General features: G+C 39.5%; 1 protein-coding gene across 1 annotated transcript; it reads left to right on the top strand.

Annotated features, from left to right (window-relative positions):
- Nucleotides 1–8,922: 8,922 nt before the first annotated feature.
- On the top strand, nt 8,923–15,112 carry LOC132541370 (beta-defensin 126-like). Its single transcript, XM_060201773.1, has 3 exons — nt 8,923–8,980; nt 14,573–14,761; nt 14,994–15,112. Exons 1-3 carry the CDS (start codon nt 8,923–8,925, stop codon nt 15,110–15,112), a joined length of 366 nt encoding a protein of 121 aa, XP_060057756.1.
- Nucleotides 15,113–25,925: the final 10,813 nt, after the last annotated feature.

Raw genomic sequence — 25,925 nt, 5'->3', positions numbered from 1 at the left:
AGCTACTCTCCTGCAGGTGGGAACCAGGGGCTCCAACTGGGATCCTTTTGTCTGTCCTTGAGCTTCCTGCAACCTGTGCTTAACCGGGTGTGCTACTGCCCAACACCCAAAATGACTATTCTACCAAGATCCATATACAAATTTAATGTAATCCCCATTAAAGTCACATAATTTTTTATAGAACAAAAGTTTATCTAGAACCAGAAAATATCTAGAATTGTCAAAATAGTCTTGTGAAAATAGAACAATACTGGAGGAATCATACTCCCAGATCTCAAACTATAGGTCCATTGTAATCAAAACTGACTTATTTTGGAACAAAAATAGACACACTGAATGGTGAAATACGATTAAGATCCATAGCCCCCTGTACTTATGGAAATCTAATTTTAATTCATTTATAAAATAAAAAATATTGACAAGACCATAGGATAAGAGGGGTACAATTCCATACAATTTCCACTACCAAAGTTCCATATCCTATCCCCTTTCTTGAAAGCTTTCCTATTTTTTATCTCTCTGGAAGCATGGACCAAGAATCATTATGGGGTGCATAAGATGGGAGATCTGGCTTCTGTAATTGCTTCTCCGCTTGACATGGATGGGCATTGGCAGGTCAATCCATATTCCCAGCCTGTTTCTATTTTTCCCTAGTGGGGCAGGGCTTTGGAGATATGGGGTCCCAAGGTACATTGGTGAGGTTGTCTGCTCAGGGAAGTCAGCTTGGCATCATGGTAGCATTTGCAACTTGGTGTCTGAAAAAGCATAAAGATATAAAGTAGAACAAATTATTTAATAATCAAGAACCTAAAGGCAAGAATCTAACAAATGAGATTTGGTATCTCCATTTTAGAAAAAGCTAGTAGGTCTATTAGGTATATTCCAAGGGATTCATGACTTTACTAATTTTTGCCTGAGCCCAACAGCTAACATGCAGGTGAACCAAAGGTATTGTCTGGGGAGATGGTGTCAGAGGTAGAAATAGGACATCTAAATTTGAATAAGAGGGTACAAAATATTAAATGCAAAAAAGATTCTTCAGCAAATGGTGCTAGGAAACATTGGGTTTGAAAAATGCAGAAGAATGGAGTTGAATAACTTCATCTCACCAAATGTGAAATTAAATTCTAAATGGATCAAGTATTTGGATGTTAAACCATCAGATACTTAGAGGAAAACATTGGCAGAACTAAATTTGATCTAAGTTTTATAATGAGTGAAACGATAAAAATCAGATTAGAAATAAAGGAAATAGAAACCAAAAAGAGTACACAAAGGACCAATGAAGCCTAGTGAAGTTCTATGGAAGAATAAGTAAGGTAGATCAAATCCTCCCTAAGAAAAATAGAGAGAGAGTCATGATAAAAAAAAGAAGAAGAAGAAAGAGGTGGCATTACAAGTGATAACTTCAGAAACCCAAAATAACATAAGAGAAATTGGATAACCTAGATGAAAATAGGCACACTGTTACACACATACAACCTTTCAAGACTGAACCAGAAACAAACTGATAACTGAAATGGTCGACCACAAGTGGTAAAATCAAATGAATTCAATTAAGTGGTGAAATACAAAATTTAGTCTCTACATACAGACATCCTACCACTTGACTGAACTTACTTTTCCTCTTGTGTGTGTGTATGTGTGTGTGTGTGTGTGTCTGTGTGTGTGTGTAACGACTATACAACTTTTTTATGTGTTGTATTATGCAATCTGCAAGTAGCAAACTTCTTTTTTTTTAAATATTTATTTTATTTATTTATTCCCTTTTGTTGCCCTTGTTGTCTTATTGTTGTAGTTATTATTGTTGTTGTCATTGTTGGATAGGACAGAGAGAAATGGAGAGAGGAGGGGAAGACAGAGAGGAGGAGAGAAAGATAGACACCTGCAGACCTGCTTCACTGACTATGAAGGGACGCCCCTGCAGGTAGGGAGCCGGGGTTCGAACCGGGATCCTTATGCCGGTCCTTGTGCTTTGCTCCACCTGCGCAAAGCACTACAGCCCGACTCCCTGCAAACTTCTTTATAAAGTGCAACCCTTCTAAAAATGCTGGGGAGATAGCATAATGACTATGCAAATGACGTTTAAGCCTGAGGCTCTGAGCTCCCAGGCTCAATTTCTAGCACCACCATAAACCAGAGCTAAGCAGTGCTCTGGTAGAAAAAAAAAATAGAATTATGTATTAGATCTGAAGTCATAAAATAAGTAAAAGTAGACAAGGTTAGTCAACAACTTGTTTGACTTTATTTGTTAACTCTTTTCCGCCACCAGGTTTCAGATGATACCATGATGCCAACCAGACTTCCCTGGACAGATAACCCCACCAATATGTCCTGGAGCTCCAATTCCCCAGAACCCCACCCCACTAGGGAAAAAGAGAGGCAAGCTAGGGTATGGATTGACCTGTCAACGCCCATGTTCAGTGGGGAAGCAATTACAGAAGACCTTCCACTTTCTGCATCCCATAATAACCCTGGGTCCATACTCCCAGAGGGTTAAAGAATAGGAAAGCTATCAGGGGATGGGATGGGATACAGAGTTCTGGTGGTGGGAATTGTATGGAGTTGTACCCCTCTTATCCTATAGTTTTGTCAGTGTTTCCTTTTTATAAAAAATTTAAAAAGTAAACAAGGGTAATACACTCCAGGATGTCAACATAAAAGATTTATTTGGAGATGTCACCCTTTGACAACAGAAATTAAATCAAGAAAAATGGGACTACATCAAATTAAAAAGGTTTTACATGTTGAAAGAAATCACAGAGTCAAGTGGTAGCACACCTGGTTAAGCGCACACATTGCAATGCACAAGAACCCAGGTTCAAGCCCCTGGTCCCCACCTATAGAGGGAAAGCTTCACAAGTGGTAAACAGTGCTGTAGGTCTGTCTCGCTCTCTATCTGCCCCCTCTCAATTTCTCCCTGTCTCTGTCCAATAATAAATAAATACAAAAAAAAAAGGCAGTTGGGGGTCGGGCGGTGGCGCAGTGGGTTAAGGGCATGTGGCGCAAAGCGCAGGGACCGGCGTAAGGATCCCGGTTCGAGCCCCCGGCTCCCCACCTGCAGGGGAGTCACTTCACAGGCGGTGAAGCAGGTCTGCAGGTGTCTATCTTTCTCTCCCCTTCTCTGTCTTCCCCTCCTCTCTCCATTTCTCTCTGTCCTATCCAACAACGAATTGCGTCAACAAGGGCAATAATAATAACCACAACGAAGCTACAACAAGGGCAACAAAAGGGGGGGGGGAAATGGCCTCCAGGAGCGGTGGATTCATGGTGCAGGCACCGAGCCCAGCAATAACCCTGGAGGAGGAAGAAAAAAACAAACAAACAAACAAACAAAAAAAGGCAGCTTATCAGTTTGGGAGAAGATATTTTGCACATCAGACATCCAATGGAGGGTTGATATCCAAAATGAATAAAGAAATCACATGACTCTACAGCAAATACTAAGCCAGCAACATAGTGAAATGTTGGCAAAAAAAAATAGGAATAAGTACTTCTGTAAGGAAGACATATAAATGAGTAATAAATATATGAAAAAGTGTTCAATATCACTTCCTATTAGAGAAATGTAATTTAAAACATACTGAAAATTAATTAAAACCACAAAAATTGTAATACTTTATGACCCTGTAATACCACTCTTAAGTATATATCCAAAGAACACTGATTAAAATAGATAGATAAATGTACTACTATGTTCATAGCTACACTATTCACAGTAGCCAAAATAAGGAATCAAACTTAATACTCACCAGCAGGTAACTAAAGAAAGAAGCTGTGTAGGGTGGAGCGGGGAATACTCCATATAACCCTACTCTATTTTTTTAATTATCTTTATTTATTGGATAAACACAGTCAGAAATCCAGAGTAGAGGGAGAGATAAAGAAAGAGAGAGACAAAGAGATACTTGCAGCCCTGCTTCACCACTCCTGAAGCTTTCCCCCTGCAGGTAGGACCGGGAGCTTGAACCAGGGTCCTTGTGCACTATAATGTGAGCGCTCGACCAGGTGCGCCACCACGCAGCCCCTAACCCTACTTTATCATTAAATAATGTCACATTGTGACTTTTGGGACAAAGCAGATGGAACTCAAGGTCATTATGTTAAGTGAAATAAATGGGGAGATGAATGAAAACTACCAGTTTCATTTACATGTGAAATAAAGAGAACTAAAACAATTTTTTTAAAAAAATGTAAATAACTCTATAAAAACTATGGTGGAGGGAGTCGGGTGGTATTGCAACGGGTTAAGCGCACGTGGCGCGAAGTGCAAGGGCTGGTGTAAGGATACGGGTTAGAGCCCCTAGCTCCCCACCTGCAGGAGAGTCGTTTCTTTCTCCTCCCCTCTTTGTCTTCCCCTCCTCTCTCCATTTCTCTCTGTCGACTACATCAATAACAACAACAATAATAACTACAACAACAATAAAAAACTACAAGGGCAACAAAAGGTAAATAAATAAATATTTTTTAAAAATTAAAAAAAACTATGATGAATATCAGAGGAAAATGGACAAGGAAGGGAACTACAAGGGATCTCTTTGGATTGTAATGGTACTAAAACTGTATTCATGGGTGTGGAGAGTCATATAAACATAAAAATTTGTATAAAATTATCCTCCTAGATATAATATTTAAACTAATGTTTAATAGCTAACTAAAAAAATGATCTAGCAATTGGAAAAAAGATATTTGCACACTATTCTTGTGACAAAGCATTGGTATATACTTTAAAATTCACACAACTCAACAATAAAAAAGAAAAATCAAGCAAACCAGGATCAGTCGGGTAGTGGCACATCTGGACCTGGATTCAGTCCCTCAGTCCCTGCTTACTGGGGGAAAGCATCATGAGTGGTTAATCAAATACTGTAGTTGGCTTTCTGTCTCTTTCCCTCTCTATTTCCCCCTCCTCTCTAAATTTTTCTCTGTCTTATCAAATAAAAAATAGAGATGGAAAAAATGGCCTCCAAGAGCTGTGGATTTGTCATGCAGGCACCAAGCCCCAGTGGTAACCCTGACGGCAATATAAATAAATAAACAAATCCAAAAAATGAGGCAAGCCAATAAAAATGGGCAGAAGACATAGATAATGCATAGAAAGACACAGAGGAAAATGTTAAATACCGCTTATTAATAGGAAATGAAAATAAAAACCATAGTAAGATAAATAATTAAATGAAGGAAATCAAATAATAAATGTTTTCTTATTTTAATGAGAGAGACAGAGACCACAGCACTACTCAACTGTGGTTTATGGTAGGACTGGGGATTGCATTTGGGACTTCAAAGCCTCAGGCACAAAATGTCTGCAAACAGACTCTCATGCCTGAGGCTCCAAGGTCCCAGGTTCAATTCCCTGCACCAACACAAGGGAGAGCTAAGCAGTGCTCTGGTTTTAAAAAAAAAAAAAAAAAAAAAACTATGTTTTAATATAGTATTGGAGTTGGAAGGTTAACATCTCAGGCTCTACGTCTCTGGATACAGTTCAAAGTGAAGCATGGCTTGATAGCACTAGTTGTATTGCTTTAGTAGAGGCCAGCAGAGGCAGTATCACAGGGTAGGGGATCAAGAGAAGAAGCACGTATGGATTGACCTGCCAATGCCCATGTTCAGCGGGGAAGCAATTACAGAAGCCATACCTTCCACCTTCTGCACCCCATAATGACCCTGGGTCCATACTCCCAGAGGGTTAAAGAATAGGAAAGCTATCAGGGGAGGGGATGGGATACAGCATTCTAGTAGTGAGAATTGTGTGGAGTTGTACCCCTTTTATCCTATGGTTTTGTCAGTGTTTCCTATTTATAAATAAAAAATTTTTTTAAAGAGTAGAAGCATCAAAAACAACTTCTACAACCTGTCAACATCTTTGTCCAGTGGAAAAGCAATTACAGAAGCCAGACCTTCCACCTTTTGCACCCCATAGAGATCTTTGGTCCATACTCCCAGAGACATAAAGAATAGGGATGCTTCCAATGGAAGGATGACAGGATACAGAACTCTGGTGGTGGGAATTGTATGGAATTGTATCCCTCTTATGCCACAATCTTGTCGATAATTACTAAATCACTAATTTAAAAAAAAAAAAAAAGAAACAACCTCTATTATAATCATCAAACAAGTAAAATGCAATGAAACTTAAAGGTTAATTTAGATCCCATGTAAACCCTAGATCCATTCACTCCCCAATTTGAGGCCAAATCCCATAAACCCAATACCAGTTTGTATACAACAAATGACACTTAATGATTTAACAACTGGGAGAAATTCCAAGCTCATAAGGTAAAGAAAGGACTACAAAAGCTGGATAAGGACAAGAGACTGGCTCACTTTAATGATGGCCTTTTTTGTCAATACCAGGTTATCCCATCATCTAAGGCTCTAATCAGGGAATCCTTGGATTTCCACATAGATATGATGGGCCTAGACCTTTAATAGATCCCTCTCTCCAGCATCGCTGGTCACTTCCATCAGGAACACCATCATAAGCCCTCTTGGGCTATAGAGCAGCAATGGTAGGAACTTTCCCATTCTCCAAAGGGAGGCTGGGTCAGCCTACTCTGCCACTATGGGAGACTGGTCCTGAAATGAGTGAAGCCTAGAATGTTCTTGACTGTGACTATGGACTGTGAACTCAGACTAACAGGGACTTAGAGGTTACAGGGTTGCATTGGATCGACCTTCTAGTGGTGCATCCCGTGAGTACCCATTCATTGGGGAAACTGACGATCCTTCCTAGCCAACTGAATCCACATGGATCCTAGTCACTTTCAAAGCCAGCAACAAGCAGCTCCTGACAGCTTTGCTGTTGACTGGCTACGGAAGAAGGGCAAACGCAAGAAGAAGAAGGAGAAGGAGAAGGAGAAGGAGAAGGAGAAGGAGAAGGAGAAGGAGAAGGAGAAGGAGAAGGAGAAAGAAAAGGAGAAGGAGAAGGAGAAGGAGAAGGAGAAGGAGAAGGAGAAGGAGAAGAAGAAGAAGAAGAAGAAGAAGAAGAAGAAGAAGAAGAAGAAGAAGAAGAAGAGGTTACACTTCTGTACTAAATATAAATTTATGTGGGTCCTAAGTCAGATGGGATGGGGTAAATAGTTAATGGTTCCTCATGTTTGGGAGCTACTCTCTGCCCTAATCCAGCTTTCTAGCCCTATTCTCAATTATGACACCATCTCCCTAGATAATACTTTTAGTCCACTTGCAGGTTAGCTATCAAACTCGGGTATAAATTACTGGACACCTTGTAACATACCTAAAATAAACTTCCTAGCTTCTTCCAACATGAAAACCCCTAATCTCATTTGCTGTATTACTACCTTTTGGGTTGCTGTTTATTAAACATATTGTTCTCCTCTATATCTATCGCATTTCAGCCACCAAGTTGCAGATGCTACTATGATGGCATCCTGACCTCCCTGGGCAGATGATCTTACCAAGTCACCTCTCCAGATCCTTGCCCCACTAGGAAAAGATAGAAACAGGCTGGGGGTATGGATTGACCTACCAATGCCCATATTCAATAGAGAAACAATTACAGAAGCCAGAATTTTGGTCCATAAGCCCAGAGGGATAATGAATAAAGAAGCTTCCAATGGAGGGGATGAGACACAGAACTCTGGTGGTGGGAACTGCATGGAATTGTACCCCTTACCTTACAATCTTGGAGATCATTGTTAAATCATTAATATCCTTTTAATTACTTGAAATACTGGGACACTCAAAAAATTTAACACAAAATCTTTTTGAGTGTATGTCCCAAATTGTGTCAGACAACAACTACTAGAGTGGCAGCTACCTTGAACTCTTTCTGTTGTTGTCACTCTGGCCAACTTTTTCAGAGTGACAGTGGAAGAGAAAGACTCAGGAGCAACCTGAGTCCTGCCTATTACAAAGCAGATAGCCTCCCTAGCAAATTTTCTGGCCAACCCTGCCTTGTACTCTTAGAGTTAATGCATTTACCTATAATCCACATGTAACTTTTCACATAAATAAAATCATTACTACTCTTCTTATTTATTTTGTTTGTGTATTGGATAGAAAAAAGAAAGAAATCTAAAGGCAAGGGGAAGTGTAAGAGAGAGAGAGAGAGAGAGAAATTGGCAACACTGTTTCACTGCTCATGAAGCTTTTCCCCTACTTGTAGGGACTGGGGACGGGATCCCAGGTTCCTAACTCATGGTTACATATGTGCTCTACCAAGTGCACCACCACTCAGGCCCTATATACTGTTTTCAATGTATTTGTCACCCAAAAATATGTTTAAAAAGAAAAATGGAAAAAATTAAAGAAAAATTAAAAAGAAAAACTGACTCACCCTCTCACAGATGCACAGCACTTCATTTTTGTGACTCACTATTGCTAGGCCAAATGGGCAAAGATACAAATATCTTTGTACATGGCATACCTCTCTAAAACAATCTCTGAATAAATAGTTTATCATCATAATATTAATTTATTCAGTTAATAAGTAATTGCTTAGTTACTGCTCCCTACAGAGAACAATAATACTCAAGACAGAGTTTATAATCAGTGTTTAAAAATGTGTTGTATTTTAGGAAAAGATACAGGTCACTTCTGAAATGCAGAAAGATAATTATTCTGACAGAACCAGAACAGAAGATTGAAAGAACAGGGCACCTCTCTAAGTGCTTCCTATAAGTATCTTTCCAAATGGCTATTCATTTTATTAAGGCCTTTTTTCTAAATCTTACACTTCCCCTTGAGGGCATAACTAGTACAGGACTCTGAATGATGTTACCTCCACTAGAGTTACTGACCAATTGACCAATGGACTGAAATTATGATTGACACTTGTATTCCACTGGATGAGCACAATCCAGACCAGGAAGAACATCAGAGAGCTGTGTTCAGAGTCACAGTGAACCAAGAATTCTGGACTGCATAGAACCCACTACCTTCTCTCTCTGAAGAACCATGAAGTCCTCGTTGCTCACTCTTGCACTCCTTTTGCTCCTGGTCAAGTTGGCCTCAGGTAAACAGGATCTTAGGGAAGAAGAAATGTTGACCTAGAGTAGAATCTTGTATGTGGGGTTCCAATTACCAAACATCTACAGGAATGTGAGCACGGCTCTCCTGGGGAGGAGGGACTGAGTTTACCATATTTCTTTAGAACCCCTTTATTACAAAAAAAAACCTCAAGCCTTTCACAATACAGTAGTTTTTATGGTTGCAGCTGAGGGTAACAAGAATCTTGTGAAGTTGCCTCCAAGGGCAGAGATGGTCCTGACATTCTCAAACTGCTTCTGTTCTATCCCTTAAAGCCCTTCTGTTCAGCCCTGCCTCACCTCACTTTACATAGAATCAAAATAACAATATCATGATTATTTTTTATGTCTTCTTGGTCTTACAGAGAAGGTCTCACTTCTTTTTTCTTCCTTGATGTTTCTAACAGAACAAGGAACACCAGTTCTAAATATCTGTACCACTGTACATTGAAAAAGGGGAGAAAAATATTCTAGTGAACAAGAGAATATATAAAACCATAGGATGTCTTATGTCAGATTTTAGCACTAACATAAAGAATACTTGTTAAAAACTAATTTGATGAAGGCATTTGCTTTTTACTGGAGAAGTGCTGTTTTATAAGACATTTGTTGTCTCAAAGATACAATTTCACATCTCATGAAAACATCTATCATCTCACTCTACCCAGTACCAAAGTGTCATCATCTCCCTCCACTGTGGCTGCTGGGCCCCAACCCCAACCTCATTACCCACATCCGTTCATCCCCATCACTGCCTCAGGTCTGCTGACATAGATTTATTATTATCAAACTATTATCTAAATAAACAAATTGGCTAATATTTCATCATATATTTTTTAATTATGTCCAATTGACAGACAAGTTTATAATATGCCCTTTTAAAAAATATTTGTATTTATTTATTATTGGATAGAGACAGGGAGAAATTGAGAGGGGAGGAGGAGATAGTTAGAAATAAAGAGAGACAGAGAGATACCTGCAGCTGTTTCACCACTCGTGAAGCTTTCCCCCTGCAGGTGGGGGCCGGGGACTTGAACCTAGGCCCTTGTACACGGTAATATGTGCACTTAATCAGGTGCACCACCACCTGGCCCCTTAATCTGACCTTTTTAGTTAATATTGTATCAAGAAATTTTTATGGCTCCTAAACATTCTTTTAAAAGATAGTATTAATATATAAAATGTGTCGGACACGTTACTTTGTCATAGTTTGCACCAGTACTAACTTAAAAATCTTTTATTATATGACATTTGGATTACTTTTTTCTACTACCTGTATTTATTTACTGGATAGAGGTAGCCAGAAATTGAGAGAACGAGGGAAGTCAAGATCGAGGGAGAGAGACCCGCAACACTGCTTCACCACTTGTGAAGCTTCCCCCCAGCAGGTGAGGACTGGGGACTTGAACCTGGGTCCCTGTGCATTGTAACATGTGCACTTAACTAAGTGCACCACCACCCAGCACCTGGGTTATGTTTTTCAGTGTTTTACTATTATAAATAATGTTGTTCATGATGTTACACATAGCATTCTGATACTCTTTAATCAGAAAGACAAATTTTGTAAATTTCATTGTTTAGTCAGTAGGCATTATTTTAGGAAATTAGTACTCATTGCTGCATGTTACTATGTTAAGATTTAATATTTTTCTAATTATTTATTCTTGCTAATATTTTATAGTATGTTAGCTGCTTCCGAAATGATACTGATTTGTTTGAAACACAAAACTTTAATTATAATATTGTCAAATCTCTTGTTGGCTCCTTTTCATTCTTCCATTACTTTAGAAAATTCTTCTCCATGTTGAGAACAGTTTCTTCACCTGTGCTGACTAGAACTGTTTTAAAATATTTTATTGGTAGTCGGGCTGTAGCGCAGCGGGTTAAGCTCAGGTGGCGCAAAGCACAAGGACCGGCATAAGGATCCCGGTTCGAACCCCGGCTCCCCACCTGCAGGGGAGTCGCTTCACAGGCGGTGAAGCAGGTCTGCAGGTGTCTATCTTTCTCTCCTCCTCTCTGTCTTCCCCTCCTCTGTCCATTTCTCTCTGTCCTATCCATCAACAACAACAACAATAATAACTACAACAATAAAAAACAACAAGGGCAACAAAAGGGAATAAATAAATAAAACAAATATTTTAAAAATTTATTAAAAATTTATTTATTTATTTATTTACTTATTTATTTATGAGGAGAGGGAGAGAAAGAACCAGAAGATCACTCTGGCTCATGTGAAACCAAGGATCAAATTCAGGATATCATACTTGAGAATTCAGTGTTCTATAGTATTGCATTACCACCAGGTCTCCTTACTAAAGTTTTTTCATCCTGTTTTTTGTTGTATTCAACCCCATATTTTATAAAATGCATAAACAGATAAGCTAACTTTTTTTTTTGCCTCCAGGGTTATCGGTGGGGCTCGGTGCCAGCACCAGGATTCCACTGCTCCTGGAGGCTATTTTTCCCATTTTGTTGCCCCTGTTGTAGTTGTTATTGTTGTTATAGCTGTTGTTGTTGGACAAAACAGAGAGAAATGGAGAGAGGAGGGGAATACATAGAGGGGGAGAGAAAGATAGACACATGCAGACCTGCTTCACCGCTTGCGAAGCGACCCCCCTGTAGGTGGGAAGCTGGGGACTTGAACCAGGATCCTTACACTGGTCCTTGCACTTTGTGCCATGTGAGCTTAACACGCTGAGCTACTGCCCAGCCCCTTAACATTTTTTTTGTTAGAACTTAACAAGTAGATAATTATATAATAGCATTACATTCTGTCATTATTACATTCTGTCAGTATTTTGTATTCTATATAATTTGCGGGATTGTTTTAAGTTGATAGTGGATAAGAGAAAAATTAATAGCTGTATGAAGTTTACCTCAGAAGATATTACAAATCTGTTGCATCCTTAAAATTCTAAGTTTAGAATGCATTTGTCCTTCTGTCTCTGGAACAATAGTGATATACATCACATAATTACAGCATGTCCTTTTTAAAAATCTAACGACCCTTAGAAAACTCCTCAGTTTCCCTCTTAGGCAAAAGTAACCAATTCACAATCTTCATAAGATTATTCAAGTCATTATAACCTAAGATCTGGAGGCATGAGAAAAACAACACCTAGAAGAATATTCGTACTTGAAAATCAACAAAATAAAAAGATTCAAGGAAGAATGAGATAAAGAAGAAGCTTGACTTGAGCTTTCCATTCACATTACCCAGCAGAATAAAACTAAGAAGAAATATAGACCAGGGAAAAAAGTGACTGGAAAGGAATTTTTTATTATTTTTATTTATTGGATAGAAACAGCCAGAAATTGAGAGACTATGTGAGAGGGAGAGAGAAAAGAGGTACCTGTCATAGTGCTTCATCATTCTCAAAGCTTTCCCCTTGCAGGTGGGGACCAGGGACTCAAACCCCAGTCCTTGTGCATTGTAACGTGCATTGTAACAAGGTGCGCCACCACCTGGACTCTGGAAAGGAATTTTAAAGTTAAGGACCATTAAGGAGAGTCCTTCAGATAGAGCCAGAATCCCATGTTTAAAAAAAAATAGAAATAAGGAGGTCGGGGGGTGACACAGTGGGTTAAGGGAACATGGTGCAAAGTGTAAGGACAGGCCTAAGGATCCCGGTTGGAGCCCCAGGCACCCCACCTGCAGGGGACTCGCTTCACAGGTGGTGAAGCAGATCTGCAGGTGTCTGTCTTTCTCTCCCCCACTCTGTCTTCCCCTCCTATCTCCATTTCTCTCTGTCCTATCCAGCAACGAACAACATCAACATTAACAATAATAACCACAACAAGGCTACAACAACAAGGGCAACAAAAGGGGGGGGAAATGGCCTCCAGGAGTGGTAGATTCATGGTGCAGGCATTGAGCCCCAGCGATAACCCTGGAGGCAAAAAAAAAAAAAAAAAGAAATGAAACCGTCTTAGTGTTCCTCAGAAATATCAAAGTCTTCCCTGCTCATAGCCTTCACAAATGCCATCACTTCTCTGAACACTCTCCTACTTCTATATCTTCATTAGCTACATCCTTTTCATTCACTGTGCCTATATCTGAACATCATTTCCTGAGGAATAATTTCCCCCTATGCCCTATAGGCATTTGTGGTTGTAAAAGCAATAGACCTATGCATAAATGTATAAATCTACGCATGTGAATATATGTACACAAAGAGTATGCATGTGAAATATGGTTCATCCTCAGAGAAGGAATGAATAACTGTAAGGGATAACAGTAATGGTGATAGCACTTAAAATGACTATTCTGTCCCCTTACTCTCCAGAGATCACATTATTTTATTTCATATGCCACTTGTCACTATTAGTAGATAAGTTATTGGCTTTATTCATTCATTTCCCTGGGGGGTTTGTTGTTTGTTTGTTTGTTTGTCTGTTTGGCTGGCTGGTTTAAACCAGAATACTACTGCTCAGTTCTGGCTTATGGTTATGCTAGGGATTGAACCCAGGACCTCCAGTGCCTCAAGCATGAAAATCTGTTACACTTCAGTTGCCACAATTTCCCCGGTCCCCTGTTCATTCCCTTCCCAAAAATAATTGCAGTTGTTCTTTTTCTCTTTAATCTTTTAGTCCTATTATCATGTGGAACTCTTGACTTAGTAATCACACTTTATACACTTGCTGAATACAGGAATTAGTTCAGTAACATAGAACAAGGTAAGAAAGAGCTCCATCTAATCTTCAGGGCCCTCCATCTCTTATGCCACATAGTGAGGACTACCATATATGTGGATTCAGTATGTACACATATAGGCCCATTCTTTAGATCGTGTCTCTAATGAATATATCCCTAGTACACGGATTTTATTTCTAAAACTGTGTGAACTCTATTTATATTTCAATGTTACATAGGTATAAATATATTTAACTTAGACTGAACAAGATAATTGTAATACAAGTCTAGAATTACACTTCAAGTGCAATTTTTAAGATCTCAGAAATATACATTTTGATAATCTCACCAAGCTTCTACATGTGTTTGAATAACCATTGCATTACAGCAATGATTTAAGCATTTCATATTTTTTAAAAATGGATATTTTGTCACTTCTTTAAGTTATTTGTGTATGTTAGCTGCTTTGAGGAAGTTGGTTTTCTTTTATTTATGGGTAATAATGAGTTAAATATTTCCCATTTAAAATAACAAGAAGTAGATGTTTGGTGATTGAATGGAGAATTTTTATTTCAGAAGTAAGAATCTTGTGCATATAATTTAAAAGTCTATGCATAGGGCAGAGGATAGATAGCATAATGATTATGCAAAGATACTGACATGCCTTAGGCTCCAAAGTCCCAGGTTCAATTCCCCTGCATCACCATAAGCCCGAGCTGAACAGTGCTCTGGTGAAAAAAAAAAAAGAAAGAAAGAAAGAAAGAAAGGAGAAGAAAAGAAAAGAAGAAAGTCTATGCATGTATGCATTTATAAAACCTCAATCTTCACAGCATCTTCATTATTAGCAGCTGAACTTGAAAAATGTTCAAAAAGCTATTGTTATTTTTATAATTTATCCTTTATACTAGTTCTCTGGTTTAATGTTCAACATAATACTTTTATGCAGGTAATTGGTATGTGAGAAAATGTGCAAACAGACTTGGGACTTGCAAGAAGATGTGCAGCTATGGAGAAACACAGATAAACCCGGTAACAGGAATGTGCAACAGAGAAAAATTATGCTGTGTTCCCCGCTTGCAGAATGATCCGCTGTTGTGTGGTGATGGTGATGGTGATAGTGATAGTGACAGTAATGGTAATAGTAATAGCCAAAGTAGTAGTAATACTGGTGTTCCAGAGACTATGAAACCTCCTTTAAAGGCAATTACTTCAGCAGTAATTCCAGGAAAAACTGGGGGGAGTACAGAGAGTATATCATCCTCATCTAAGAACCCTTGAACATCCCAGTCTCTGGCAAAGGCCCTTATTCTGGGTTAGTTTTCACTATATCTCTTATAACTTGCTATTCCCACTGTACTTCCACTTAGCAATGTTTGGAAGGACATCACATCTTCGTAGTACCAGTAATTTTGGGGGTGGGGAGATACAAATAAGACAGAGAACAGACATGATTAAAGTATATTCCCAAACATCCATTAAGAACTGATGGGTAAATGTGTCTGGGAACCTCACTTACCCAAAGCTCTATCCCACTAAGGAAAAATAGAAACAGGTTGGGGTGGGGTAGAGATAGGCTGGGGGTACAGATCAACCTGCCAACACCCATGTCCAGTGGAGATCTTTGGTCCATACTCTCAAAGGGATAAAGAATAGGGAAGCTTCCAAGGGAGGGGATGGGATGTAATGCTCTGGTGGTGGGAACTGTATGAATCGTATTCCTCTTGCCCCACAATCTTTTTGATCACTATTAAATCAGTAATAATTTTTTTAAAATTGAAAAATAAGAAGACACAAAGCAGAATTTGGACTGGGTTTGGTATATTGCACCAAAGTAAAAGACTCTGGGGTGGTGGGAGGAGAGTTCAGATCCTGGAACATGATGGCAGAGACGGGCCTAGAGGGAGTTGAATTGTTATGTAGAAAACTAAGAAATGTTACAAAGGTACAAACTACTGTATTTTACTGTTGACTATAAGCCACTAATCTCCCCAATAAAGAAAATAAATCTTAACCAAAAAAAAAAAGACAGGAAGGAAGGAAGGGAGGAAGGAAGGGAGAAAGAAAGAGGCTGGGAGTCTGGATCGACGTGCCAACATCCATGTCTAGTGGAGAAGCAAGTATAGAAGTCAGACCTCCCACCTTCTGCACTCCATAAAGAACTTTGGTCCATACTCCCAGAGGGATACAGAATAGGAAACCTTCCGATGAAGGGGATGGGATATGGAACTCTGGTGGAGGGAATTATATGGAATTGTATCCCTGTTATCCTACAATCTTGTTAATCATTATTCAACCACTAATAAAAAAAGAACTGATGGATAGGACTAAAGAGATAACTCACTGAGTAGGTTGCCTTAATTATCATCATCCAACACAAATGAGAACCCTCAGACCACTTAGAAGGTGCTAGTGTCAGATGATAGGCTGAGTCTTTGATATGCTGACTCTCTTAAAAGCCTAGACCAGGGAGAACAGAAGCAACCAGTGGCACAGCTATAATAATGTCAAAGGACATAAATTATGGTGATCTTGTGTATGATACAGAAAATCCTAAGAAAGGGAGTTTCTAAAGTTAACACAATTGCCAAATATTGTGATTATAGCAATAACTATCAATTGCCTTCTTAAACCCTAAGACAGCAGGAACCTCCCACTTCCTCCATAGAACCTATATTTCCCCCAGTCCTGGAACCTCTAGGGTGGGGCTGACTTTCCTGCATGCTTCTCTCAATTCATACCAAATGATACTGCATCTGCTGATCCCAGTCTAATCAACACATCGAGTACCACCTCAGCATGCTTCACTTCAGACTGTGTCCAGAGACATCAGGCGTGGAATGTGAACCCTTCAGCCTCATTATTTGGGTGAGACCTTTCCTTTCATAGGATTCTCTAATTCCATTCCAGGTGGTTCACTCCCTAGCAAAGTCCCAAAACCTAGATATAGACCAGGTCCTGTGAGATAGAGCATATGTTCACATGTATCCATAAATTAGGGCAAAATATATACCTGAAAGCAAAAATGCACAGTAGTCTGCAGTGAGTCAGTATAAAGTTCATAATGATATAGTGTCTACTTAGACTTAGATAGCCTCCTCACCTACTTCCTATTACAGTTCTCTCAGTCACTCCAAAGCAACCCTTATCAAAGCAAGGACTGCAAAAGCTGAATAATGGCAAGAAACTGGCATACTTTAACCATGAATCTTTAGTCACTATCAGGCCACCCCATCAGCTGGGGCCCTATTCGGGGAGTCCTGAGATTTCCAAACAGACATGACGGGCCTAGAGCTTGAATAAATCCCTCTCTCCATTGTTACTGGTCATCTCTGTCAGGAACAACAAAATAGACCCCTTTGTAGGCCCCCATAGGACCTTGGCCTCAACTTGAATCAACAACGGTAGAGAATGTTCCATCCTCCGAAGGGAGGCTGGACAACATACTCTATGCTCCACCTAAAGAAGATGGGTCCTGAAATTGGGGCAGCTTAGAATGTTCCTACTCGTGACCACAGAATGTGAGCTCAGCTCTACAAGGATGCAGAGGTCACATAGACTCCTAAGCTGAATATGGAGCCCAGATCACATCAAATCGGTGGGGTTTACAGTAAACAATATCTATACACCTTTCTCATATTTGGGAGCTACTCTCTTCCCTGATCCAGCTTTCTTGTCCTTTTTCCAGCCATGACATCATCTCCCCACACAATAACTTGGATCCACCTACATATCAGATTTCAGGCTCAGGGAAAAAAAAAAAACTAGTATAATTATGGGCCCTTTGGAATATAACTAAAATATGCCTACTAGCTATCTAAAAAAATGGAGACCCCCTCAACTCTTCATCTGCACCATTCCAGCCTTTAGGTTCATGATTAGTCAACAACTTGTTTGGCTTTATATGTTAACTCTCTTTTCAGCCACCAGGTTCCAGATGCTACCATGATGCCAACCAGACTTCCCTGGACAGACAACCCCACCAATGAAGCCCTGCTTCCCCAGAGCCCCACCCCACTAGGGAAAGAGAGAGACAGGCTGGGAGTATGGATCGACCAGTCAACGCCCATGTTCAGCGGGGAAGCAATTACAGAAGCCAGACCTTCCACCTTCTGCATCCCACAGTGACCCTGGGTCCATACTCCCAGAGGGTTAAAAAATAGGAAAGCTATCAGGGTAGGGAATGGTATATGGAGTTCTGATGGTGGGAATTGTGTGGAGTTGTACCCTTCTTATCCTATGGTTTTATCAATGTTTCCTTTTTATAAATAAAAAAATTTAAAAAAAAAAAAGGTACTAATACCAGAGGAAGTATAAGTACTGTGGTCTATCTGAATTTTAAAAAGTGGTGAAATTGTGCATGCAGTAGGCACCATTGCAGGGTGGGGGAGATGACTAAAATTGGTATTTTCCTTAATGACACCTCCTAGACACAGGACCTACAGCAAAGATTACCATGTCACCTGGATTGACAGTAAAAACAGATTTCAAGGCTTTGTTTTCAGTTTCTGATTCTGCAGTAGAATTTCAGAATTGACACTGCTTACAAATTCCCAGGTAATAATGATGCTTTCTGGCTCAGAGATCGTATTTTGAGAACCACTGGTCTACAATATAAATGACCAAAGGTATCTTGCTATATATTAAAGGTATTTTCTGTGCATTATCAAAGTAGCAATACACAACTATTCCTTGAGTTATTTGATAATTTTTTAAATTACATCACTCTTAATGACCTCATTATGTAGATATGATGCCAATTCAGTGGAGAATATACTTGGTGTATAAGCATTAGAACTGACAAATTTGACTACTGAAAATACCCTATTACTACTGCTTGATTTTTTCCAATTATCTCTTCTCTCTGGAAATTCTCCATCAAAGATTCCAATATAGATAAGATCAAGATCTCTTGTGGTATGACCTGAGTACTGCGTTATATATATTCACCTTACACCAGAGATTTTTTTCTCTTTAAAGCTATGTCCAAACCAGTAAGGGAATGTGACTGGGTCTTCACAGCCATGTACCCATCCCTCAGGTCCATGTCCTTGATCTAGAGCGGAAAGAGTAGGAAATATAGTTTCCTTCAGTTGGAATAGCTTCCATTTATCACTTGACATCCCTTCTGCACATACCTATCCATCCTCTACATTGATGGGTGGAGTCATCTTTATGAAACAGAAATATAATTTATTCCTCTTTGGTGTAACCCAGGAGGTAACGCCGTGCATATAGTGTTGGAAATTTAAGCATGAGGTCCTGAGTTTATCCCCAGCACTATGTGTGCTATGGTGATGCACTGGTTATCTCTCACCACCCCTTTCATTTATCATAAATAAATAAATAAACAAACATCTTTTAAAATAAAATAAATTCCCCTCTGATATAATTGCTATCAGTATCTCACCAGCATTTCAGTTCATTCTTTATTTTTCTTCTCACCCAGATCTTAGCTTATGTTTCCAGCTTTATCTACCATCACTCTCCGACAAGACATCTTGTGTTTCTTTCTTTAAAAAAAAAAAAAAAAAAGGAGGGGGAGTCAGGCAGTAGCGCAGTGGGTTAAGGGCAAGTGGCGCAAAGTGCAAAAACTGGCATAAAGATCAATCCTAGTTCGAGCCCCTGGCTCCCCACCTGCAGGGTAGTTGCTTCACAATCGGTGAAGCAGGTCTGCAAGTGTCTATCTTTCTCTCCCCCCTCTCTGTCTTCCCCTCCTCTCTCCATTTCTGTCTGTCCTATCCAACTTACAACAGCATCAGTAACAACAATAATAACTACAACAATAAAACAACAAGGGCAACAAAAGGGAAAATAAATATTTTTTAAAAGATTTTATTCATGAGAAAGATAGGAGTAGAGAGAAAGAACCAGACATCACTCTGGCATATGTGCTGCTGGAGATCAAACTTGGGACCTCATGCTTGAGAGTCCAAAGCTTTATCACTGTGCCACCTCCTGGACCACAACATCTTGTGTTTCTTAGCAAACACTTATTAGTGACTGATTTGAACCCCATCCCCACCCCCGCACTTTTTCTGCTTCTGAGTTTTTGTGTTTATTCTTCTCTCTCTAGTTCCCTATGCCCAGGAAAGTCTTTATTCTTTCCTAGAGGAAAAGATAGCCATGCTGCTTCACTCAAGTTGAATCACAGTCCTTTTACTCACCATTAGTATGAATGATCCAGAATTGTCATTGTGTTACATCAAGTTCTATGTGTCCATTGTATGTCTCATCCCCTAGTAGACTGAAATTTTATTCAAGGAAATAATCTCTTTTTTTTTATTGTCACAAAAGTTATCCCTGGGCTTGGTGCTTGTATGAGGAATTCACTGCTTACAGCAGCTTTCTTATAATAGGACAAAGAGAAATTATGAGGGAAGGATGGGAGATATAGAGATATGGAGAGAGAGAGAGAGATCTGCAGCACTACATCATGGTTCATGAAGCTTCCACCCTGTAGATGAGGACCAGGGACTTGAACCCAGGCCTTTGCACATGCTAATGGTGTGCTTGCCTGGGTACACCACCACCTGGCCCCTCAAGAAAATAGTTTTTATTTCTTTTTCCTCTTATCATCACATAGGTAGATTCTATACTAGTACTTGCTGAATGCATCAAAGTGGTTCTTGAAGACCTGGGTGATTTTTAAATGTTACTAAAATCTCATCTTTAGTCTAGATCTTCTCCAGGAGGTGTCTGACTCCTCCAAGGCAAGGCACATATCTATGATCTATGTTATTATAATAGGAATTTTAAAAAGTGAGTCATTCCAACTAATAAAGTGAAGATATGGGTTATATCAACTAGTAGTTATATCAACTAGTAGGGTATCATTTCCTTTTACACACATGGTTATCATTGCAACTAGAATGTGTGAACTCATACATAAAGGTGGGTAGACAGTGGTGGATCCCTTCAGCACAGAAGGACAGTAGAAATATCTTGAGATTTTAGAGTGAGAGACGCAATCATTCATGACGCAATCATTCATGGAGTTCCATCATGTATTGTCTTAGATTAGAGAAAAAGAGTTCCTATCTTTTATCCTAAGTATACAAACTTAAATAATAGAGGGGCTGGGTGATGGCGCACCTAGTTGAGTACACTTCTTACAAAGTGCAAGGACTCAGGTTCAAGTCTCCGGTCCCCACCTACAGAGGGAAAGCTTTTTAAGTGGTGAAGCAGGGTTGCAGGTGTCTTTCTGTCTCCCTCTCTATCTCCCCCTTCCCACTTGATTTCTGACTATCCCTATCCAATAAATAAATAAAGATTATATTTAAAAATTCATGATTTTAAAGAAGGAAAATATATACATCCACTGAGGATACTTTGGAGGATGCTACAATAGTGTGATCAAATTATTCACATTATAGGAATTTGGCTATAGGTTGTTAATTCCCATAAAGAAAAGAAAGGAGAGGAGAGGAAAAGAGAAAAGAAAAGAGAAGAAAAAAAAAGAAAATAGAAGAGGAGAAAGGAAAGGAAAGGAAAGAAGAGAAGAGAAGAGAAGAGAAGAGAAGAGAAGAGAAGAGAAGAGAAGAGAAGAGAAGAGAAGGGAAGAGAAGGGAGAAAAAACAGTTCCTAGAGCACTACCCACACAACCAGGACTGCTTCTGCCTTGGTCTGAGTGATAGCAGATCATGTTTTACCTGAAGGGAAACAAACTCATTACTCTGCAAAGAAGTGTATGGCTAAAATTAGAATCATAGGATTGCTTTGAACAGCCAGATGGGGTTTTAAAAGTTTCTAGTAGAACTCACTGTGCTTTCTCCTCATAATCATTTTTTTTAAAAAAATTATTAGTAATGGGAGTCAGGCGTAGCACAGCAGGTTAAGTGCATGTGGCGCAAAGCGCAATGACCTGCCTAAGGAGCCCAGCCCCGGGCTCCCCACCTGTAGGGGAGTTGCTTCACAAGCGGTGAAGCAGGTCTGCAGGTGTCTATTTTTCTCTCCCCCTCTGTCTTCCCCTCCTCTCTCCATTTCTCTCTGTCCTATCCAACAATGATGACATCAATAACAACAACAATGATAACTACAACAATAAAACAACAAGGGCAACAAAAGGGAATAAATATTTAAAATAATAATAATAACTACAACAATAAAAAAACAAGGGCAACAAAAGGGAAAATAAATAAATATTAAAAATATTTTTAAATAAAAAAATATTAATAATGATTAAGAAGATTGTAAGGTAACATGGATATAGTTCCATACAGTTCCCACCACCAGAGTTCCATGTATCCCCTCCATTTGGAAGGTTCCCTATTCTGACAAAACATTCACCTCAGAGGAGATCCAAAAGGCTAACAAACATAAGAAAAACTGCTCCAGGTCACTGATTGTCAGAGAAATGCAAATTAAGACAACACTAAGATACCACCTCACTCCTGTAAGAATGGCATACATCAAAAAGGACAGCAGCAACAAATGCTGGAGAGGTTGTGGGGACAGAGGAACCCTTTTACATTGCTGGTGGGAATGTAAATTGGTACAGCCTCTGTGGAGAGCAGTCTGGAAAACTCTCAGAAGGCTAGACATGGACCTTCCATATGATCCAGTAATTCCTCTCCTGGGGTTATACCCCAAGGACTCCATAACACCCAACCAAAAAGAGGTGTGTACTCCTATGTTCATAGCAGCACAATTCATAATAGCTAAAACCTGGAAGCAACCCAGGTGCCCAACAACAGATGAGTGGCTGAGAAAGCTGTGGTATATATACACAATGGAATACTATGCAGCTATCAAAAACAATGAACCCACCTTCTCTGACCCATCTTGGACAGAGCTAGAAGGAAGGAATTATGTTAAGTGAACTAAGTCAGAAAGATAAAGATGAGTATGGGATGATCCCACTCATCAACAGAAGTCGAGTAAGAAGATCTGAAAGGGAAACTAAAAGCAGGACCTGACCAAATTGTAAGTAGGGCACCAAAGTAAAAACCCTGTGGTGAGGGGTAGACATGCAGCTTCCTGGGCCAATGGGGGGTGGGAGTGGGTGGGAAGGATGGGTCATAGTCTTTTGGTGGTGGGAATGGTGTCTATGTACACTCCTAGTAAATGTAGTCATATAAATCACTAGTTAATTAATATGAAAGGGGGAAAATTAATTGTATGTCTCGAAATTTTTTAAAACACAGGCTGAATCTTTTTAATATATAGGCTGTGTAATTGATATGCAGACTCTCTCAAAAGCCTAGACCAAGTAGATCAGAAGCAACCAATAACACAGCTATATACAAGATACTGGGTACTGTACAGCAAACCCTAACAAAAGGACTTTTCAAAGTTAACCCAATTACCAAATAATGTGATGATAACATTAACTATCGATTGTCGTTTTGAACCCTAAGACAGCAGGAACCTCACATCTCCACTATAGAGCCTCTACTTCCCCCAGTCCTGGAACCCTTGGATAGGGCCCACTTTCCCGCATGCCTCTCCCAATCCATATCAAGTAATATTGCATCTGCCGATCACAACCTAATCAACACAACGATTGCCACCTCAACATGCTTCACTTCAGACTGTGTCCAGAGACTTCAAGTATGGAATGACAACCCTTCAGGTTCATTACTGAAAGGGTGAGACCTTTCCTTTCATAGTATACTCTAATTCCATCCAGGTGGTTCACTTTCTAACAAAATCCCAAAACCTAGATATAGACCAGGTTCTATGAGAGAGAGCATATGTTCACATGTATCCATAAACTACTGCAAAATATATACTTGAAAGCAGAAGTACACTAGAGTATGCAGTGAGTATCCCTCTAACACTTCCTCTCCACTATTCTAAGTTTTGGGTCCATGATTGCTCAACAATTTGTTTGGCTTTGTATCTTAACTCTCTTTTCAGTCACCAGGTTCCAGATGTCATCAGGATGCCGGCCAGGCTTCCCTGGATTGAAGACCCCACCAATGTGTCCTGGAGCTCCGCTTCCCCAGAGACCCACCCTACTAGGGAAAGAGAGAGGCAGACTGGGAGTATGGACTGACCAGTCAACGCTCATGTTCAGCGGGGAAGCAATTACAGAAGCCAGACCTTCCACCTTCTATAACCCACAATGACCCTGGGTCCATGCTCCCAGAGGGATAGAGAGTGGGAAAGCTATCAGGGGAGGGGGTGGGATATGGAGATTGGGTGGTGGGAATTGTGTGGAGTTGTACCCCTCCTACCCTATGGTTTTGTTAATTAATCCTTTCTTAAATAAAAGAAAAAAAAGAAAGGGGAAAAAATATTTATTTATTTTTCAAATATTTTTATTTATTTATTTATTATTGGATAGAGACCAAGAGAAATTGAAAGGGGAAGGGGAGCTAGAGAGGGAAAGACACAGAGAGACACTTGCAGCCCTGCTTCACCACTTGTGAGGCTTTCCCCCTGAAGGTAGGGACCAGGGGCTTGAACCTGTGTTCTTGTGTAAGGTAATGTTAGTGTTTAACCAGGTGTGCCACTGCCTGGTCCTGAGGTTCCCTATTCTTTATTCCTGTGGGAGTATGGACCAAAATTCTTTATGGGGTGTAGAAAGTAGAAAGTCTGACTTCTTTAATTGCTTCTCTGCTGGACATGGACATTGGCAGGTTGATTCATACTCCCAATCTGTTTCTATCTTTCCCTAGTGGGTTAGGGATCTGGAGAGGTGAGACTTCAGGATGCATTGGTGAGGTTACCTGCCCAGGGAGGTCAGGGTGGTATCACAGTAGCATCTGCAGCTTGGTGGCTGAAAGGCAGTAAGGTATAAAGCAGAACAAATTGTTTAATGAACAGGAACCCAAAGGTAGTAATAAAGCAGATGAAATTAGGGGTCTTCATGTTGAAAGAAGTTAGGAAGTTTATTTTAGTTATGTTCCAAGGGAGCCTTAACTTTATATAATTCCCTTGTGTCTGGAAGCTACTGACTGCCCTAATACAACTTTCTAGCTCTATTTTAAACTCTGACACCATTTTACCAGGTAATATTTTTACTTTTCCTTATAATCATCTTTATCACAACCTCGAAAAATCTTTAGACCTATGGTCACTGTGATTACAGATGAAGAATATAATCTCAGTAGAGGCTGAAACTTTCCCTCTGTTTTCTTACCTTACATAATACCTTCTTCGCTCCATGCTTGAATTTAAGAGGCAAAAACTTTCCTATTTTAGAATTTGAAAGAGAATGGAAACATTTTATGAGAATCCATCATGATCCAGACATATGTATGCATTATGCTATTAAACTAAAATATAGTATTCATGATACCGTTAAAACTGAGAATCCTTTACATGTTAACTCTCTTTTCAGCCACCAGGTTCCAGATGCTACCATGATGCCAACCAGACTTCCCTGGACAGACAACTTGTCTGTCCTGGAGCTCCGATTCCCCCAGAACCCCGCCCCACAGGGAAACAGAGAGACAGGCTGGGAGTATGGATCGACTTGGCAATGCCCATGTTCAGCAGGGAAGAAATTACAGAATTACAGAATCCAGACCTTCCACCTTCTGCACCCCACAATGACCTTGGGTCACTCCCAGAGGGATAAAGAATAGGAAAGCTATCAAGGGAAGGGATAGGATATGGAGTTCTGGTGGTGGGGATTGTGTGGAGTCGCAGCCCTCTTATCCTATGGTTTTGTCAGTGTTTCCTTTTTATAAATAAATAAATAAATACATAAATAAATAAATAAATAAATAAATAAAATGTTACAGCCACAAAAAAAAAAAAACAACACCAGAATCCCAGAGCAAAACATAGCTCGTGTTGCATCTAGTTTTTCCTTTTGTCACTTTTTTCATCATATGGTCTCTACAATGCTTTCATTATTTTTTTAAGTTTTTTTTATTTAAGTTTTTTTATTTAAGAAAGTAGACATTAACATATAATGCAGCTTTATCTGCTCCCCCTCTCAATTTCACTGTGGCTCTATCCAATAAATAAATAAATAAGAAAATTTTCAGATCAAAATAATTTTCTCAAAGACAAGGTGTATCTGATTAAAAATAAAGCACATATAAATACCCCTTGCACCTTTTAAGTTGTACTAAAATGTACCAGAAAGCTGTCATTTTGGCCCCTTTAAATATACAGCTCAGTGGCATTAAGTGAATTCACAAAGTGCAATTATCACCACTCTGTCCCAAACCCTTTATGCTACAACCAGAAAATTCTAATCTTTTTTCCCCCTTTTCTCTCATGTCTTGGAAATATTCACTGTTAAAATTCTGACAATATAGGCTATATTTCTTTGCTTTGCATTTTAGAATTGCCATATAAAAATCTCAGAATGCTGTGTAGTTTACAATACAAATACATGA

The sequence above is a fragment of the Erinaceus europaeus genome, chromosome 1 (genome assembly GCF_950295315.1).
Source record: "Erinaceus europaeus chromosome 1, mEriEur2.1, whole genome shotgun sequence".
NCBI lineage: Eukaryota > Metazoa > Chordata > Mammalia > Eulipotyphla > Erinaceidae > Erinaceus > Erinaceus europaeus.
Note: the sequence above shows the minus strand (reverse complement) of the source record. Positions and strands in the feature narration are given on the sequence as shown.

Bases quoted from the DNA above. Each gene is read 5' to 3' on its own strand.
- LOC132541370 (XM_060201773.1), top strand. From the start codon at position 8,923: ATGAAGTCCTCGTTGCTCACTCTTGCACTCCTTTTGCTCCTGGTCAAG. The intron at 8,981-14,572 runs GTAAACAGGATC...ACTTTTATGCAG, and splicing joins CCTGGTCAAGTTGGCCTCAG to GTAATTGGTATGTGAGAAAA. The intron at 14,762-14,993 runs GTAATAGTAATA...ACTTCCACTTAG, and splicing joins TAGTGATAGTGACAGTAATG to CAATGTTTGGAAGGACATCA.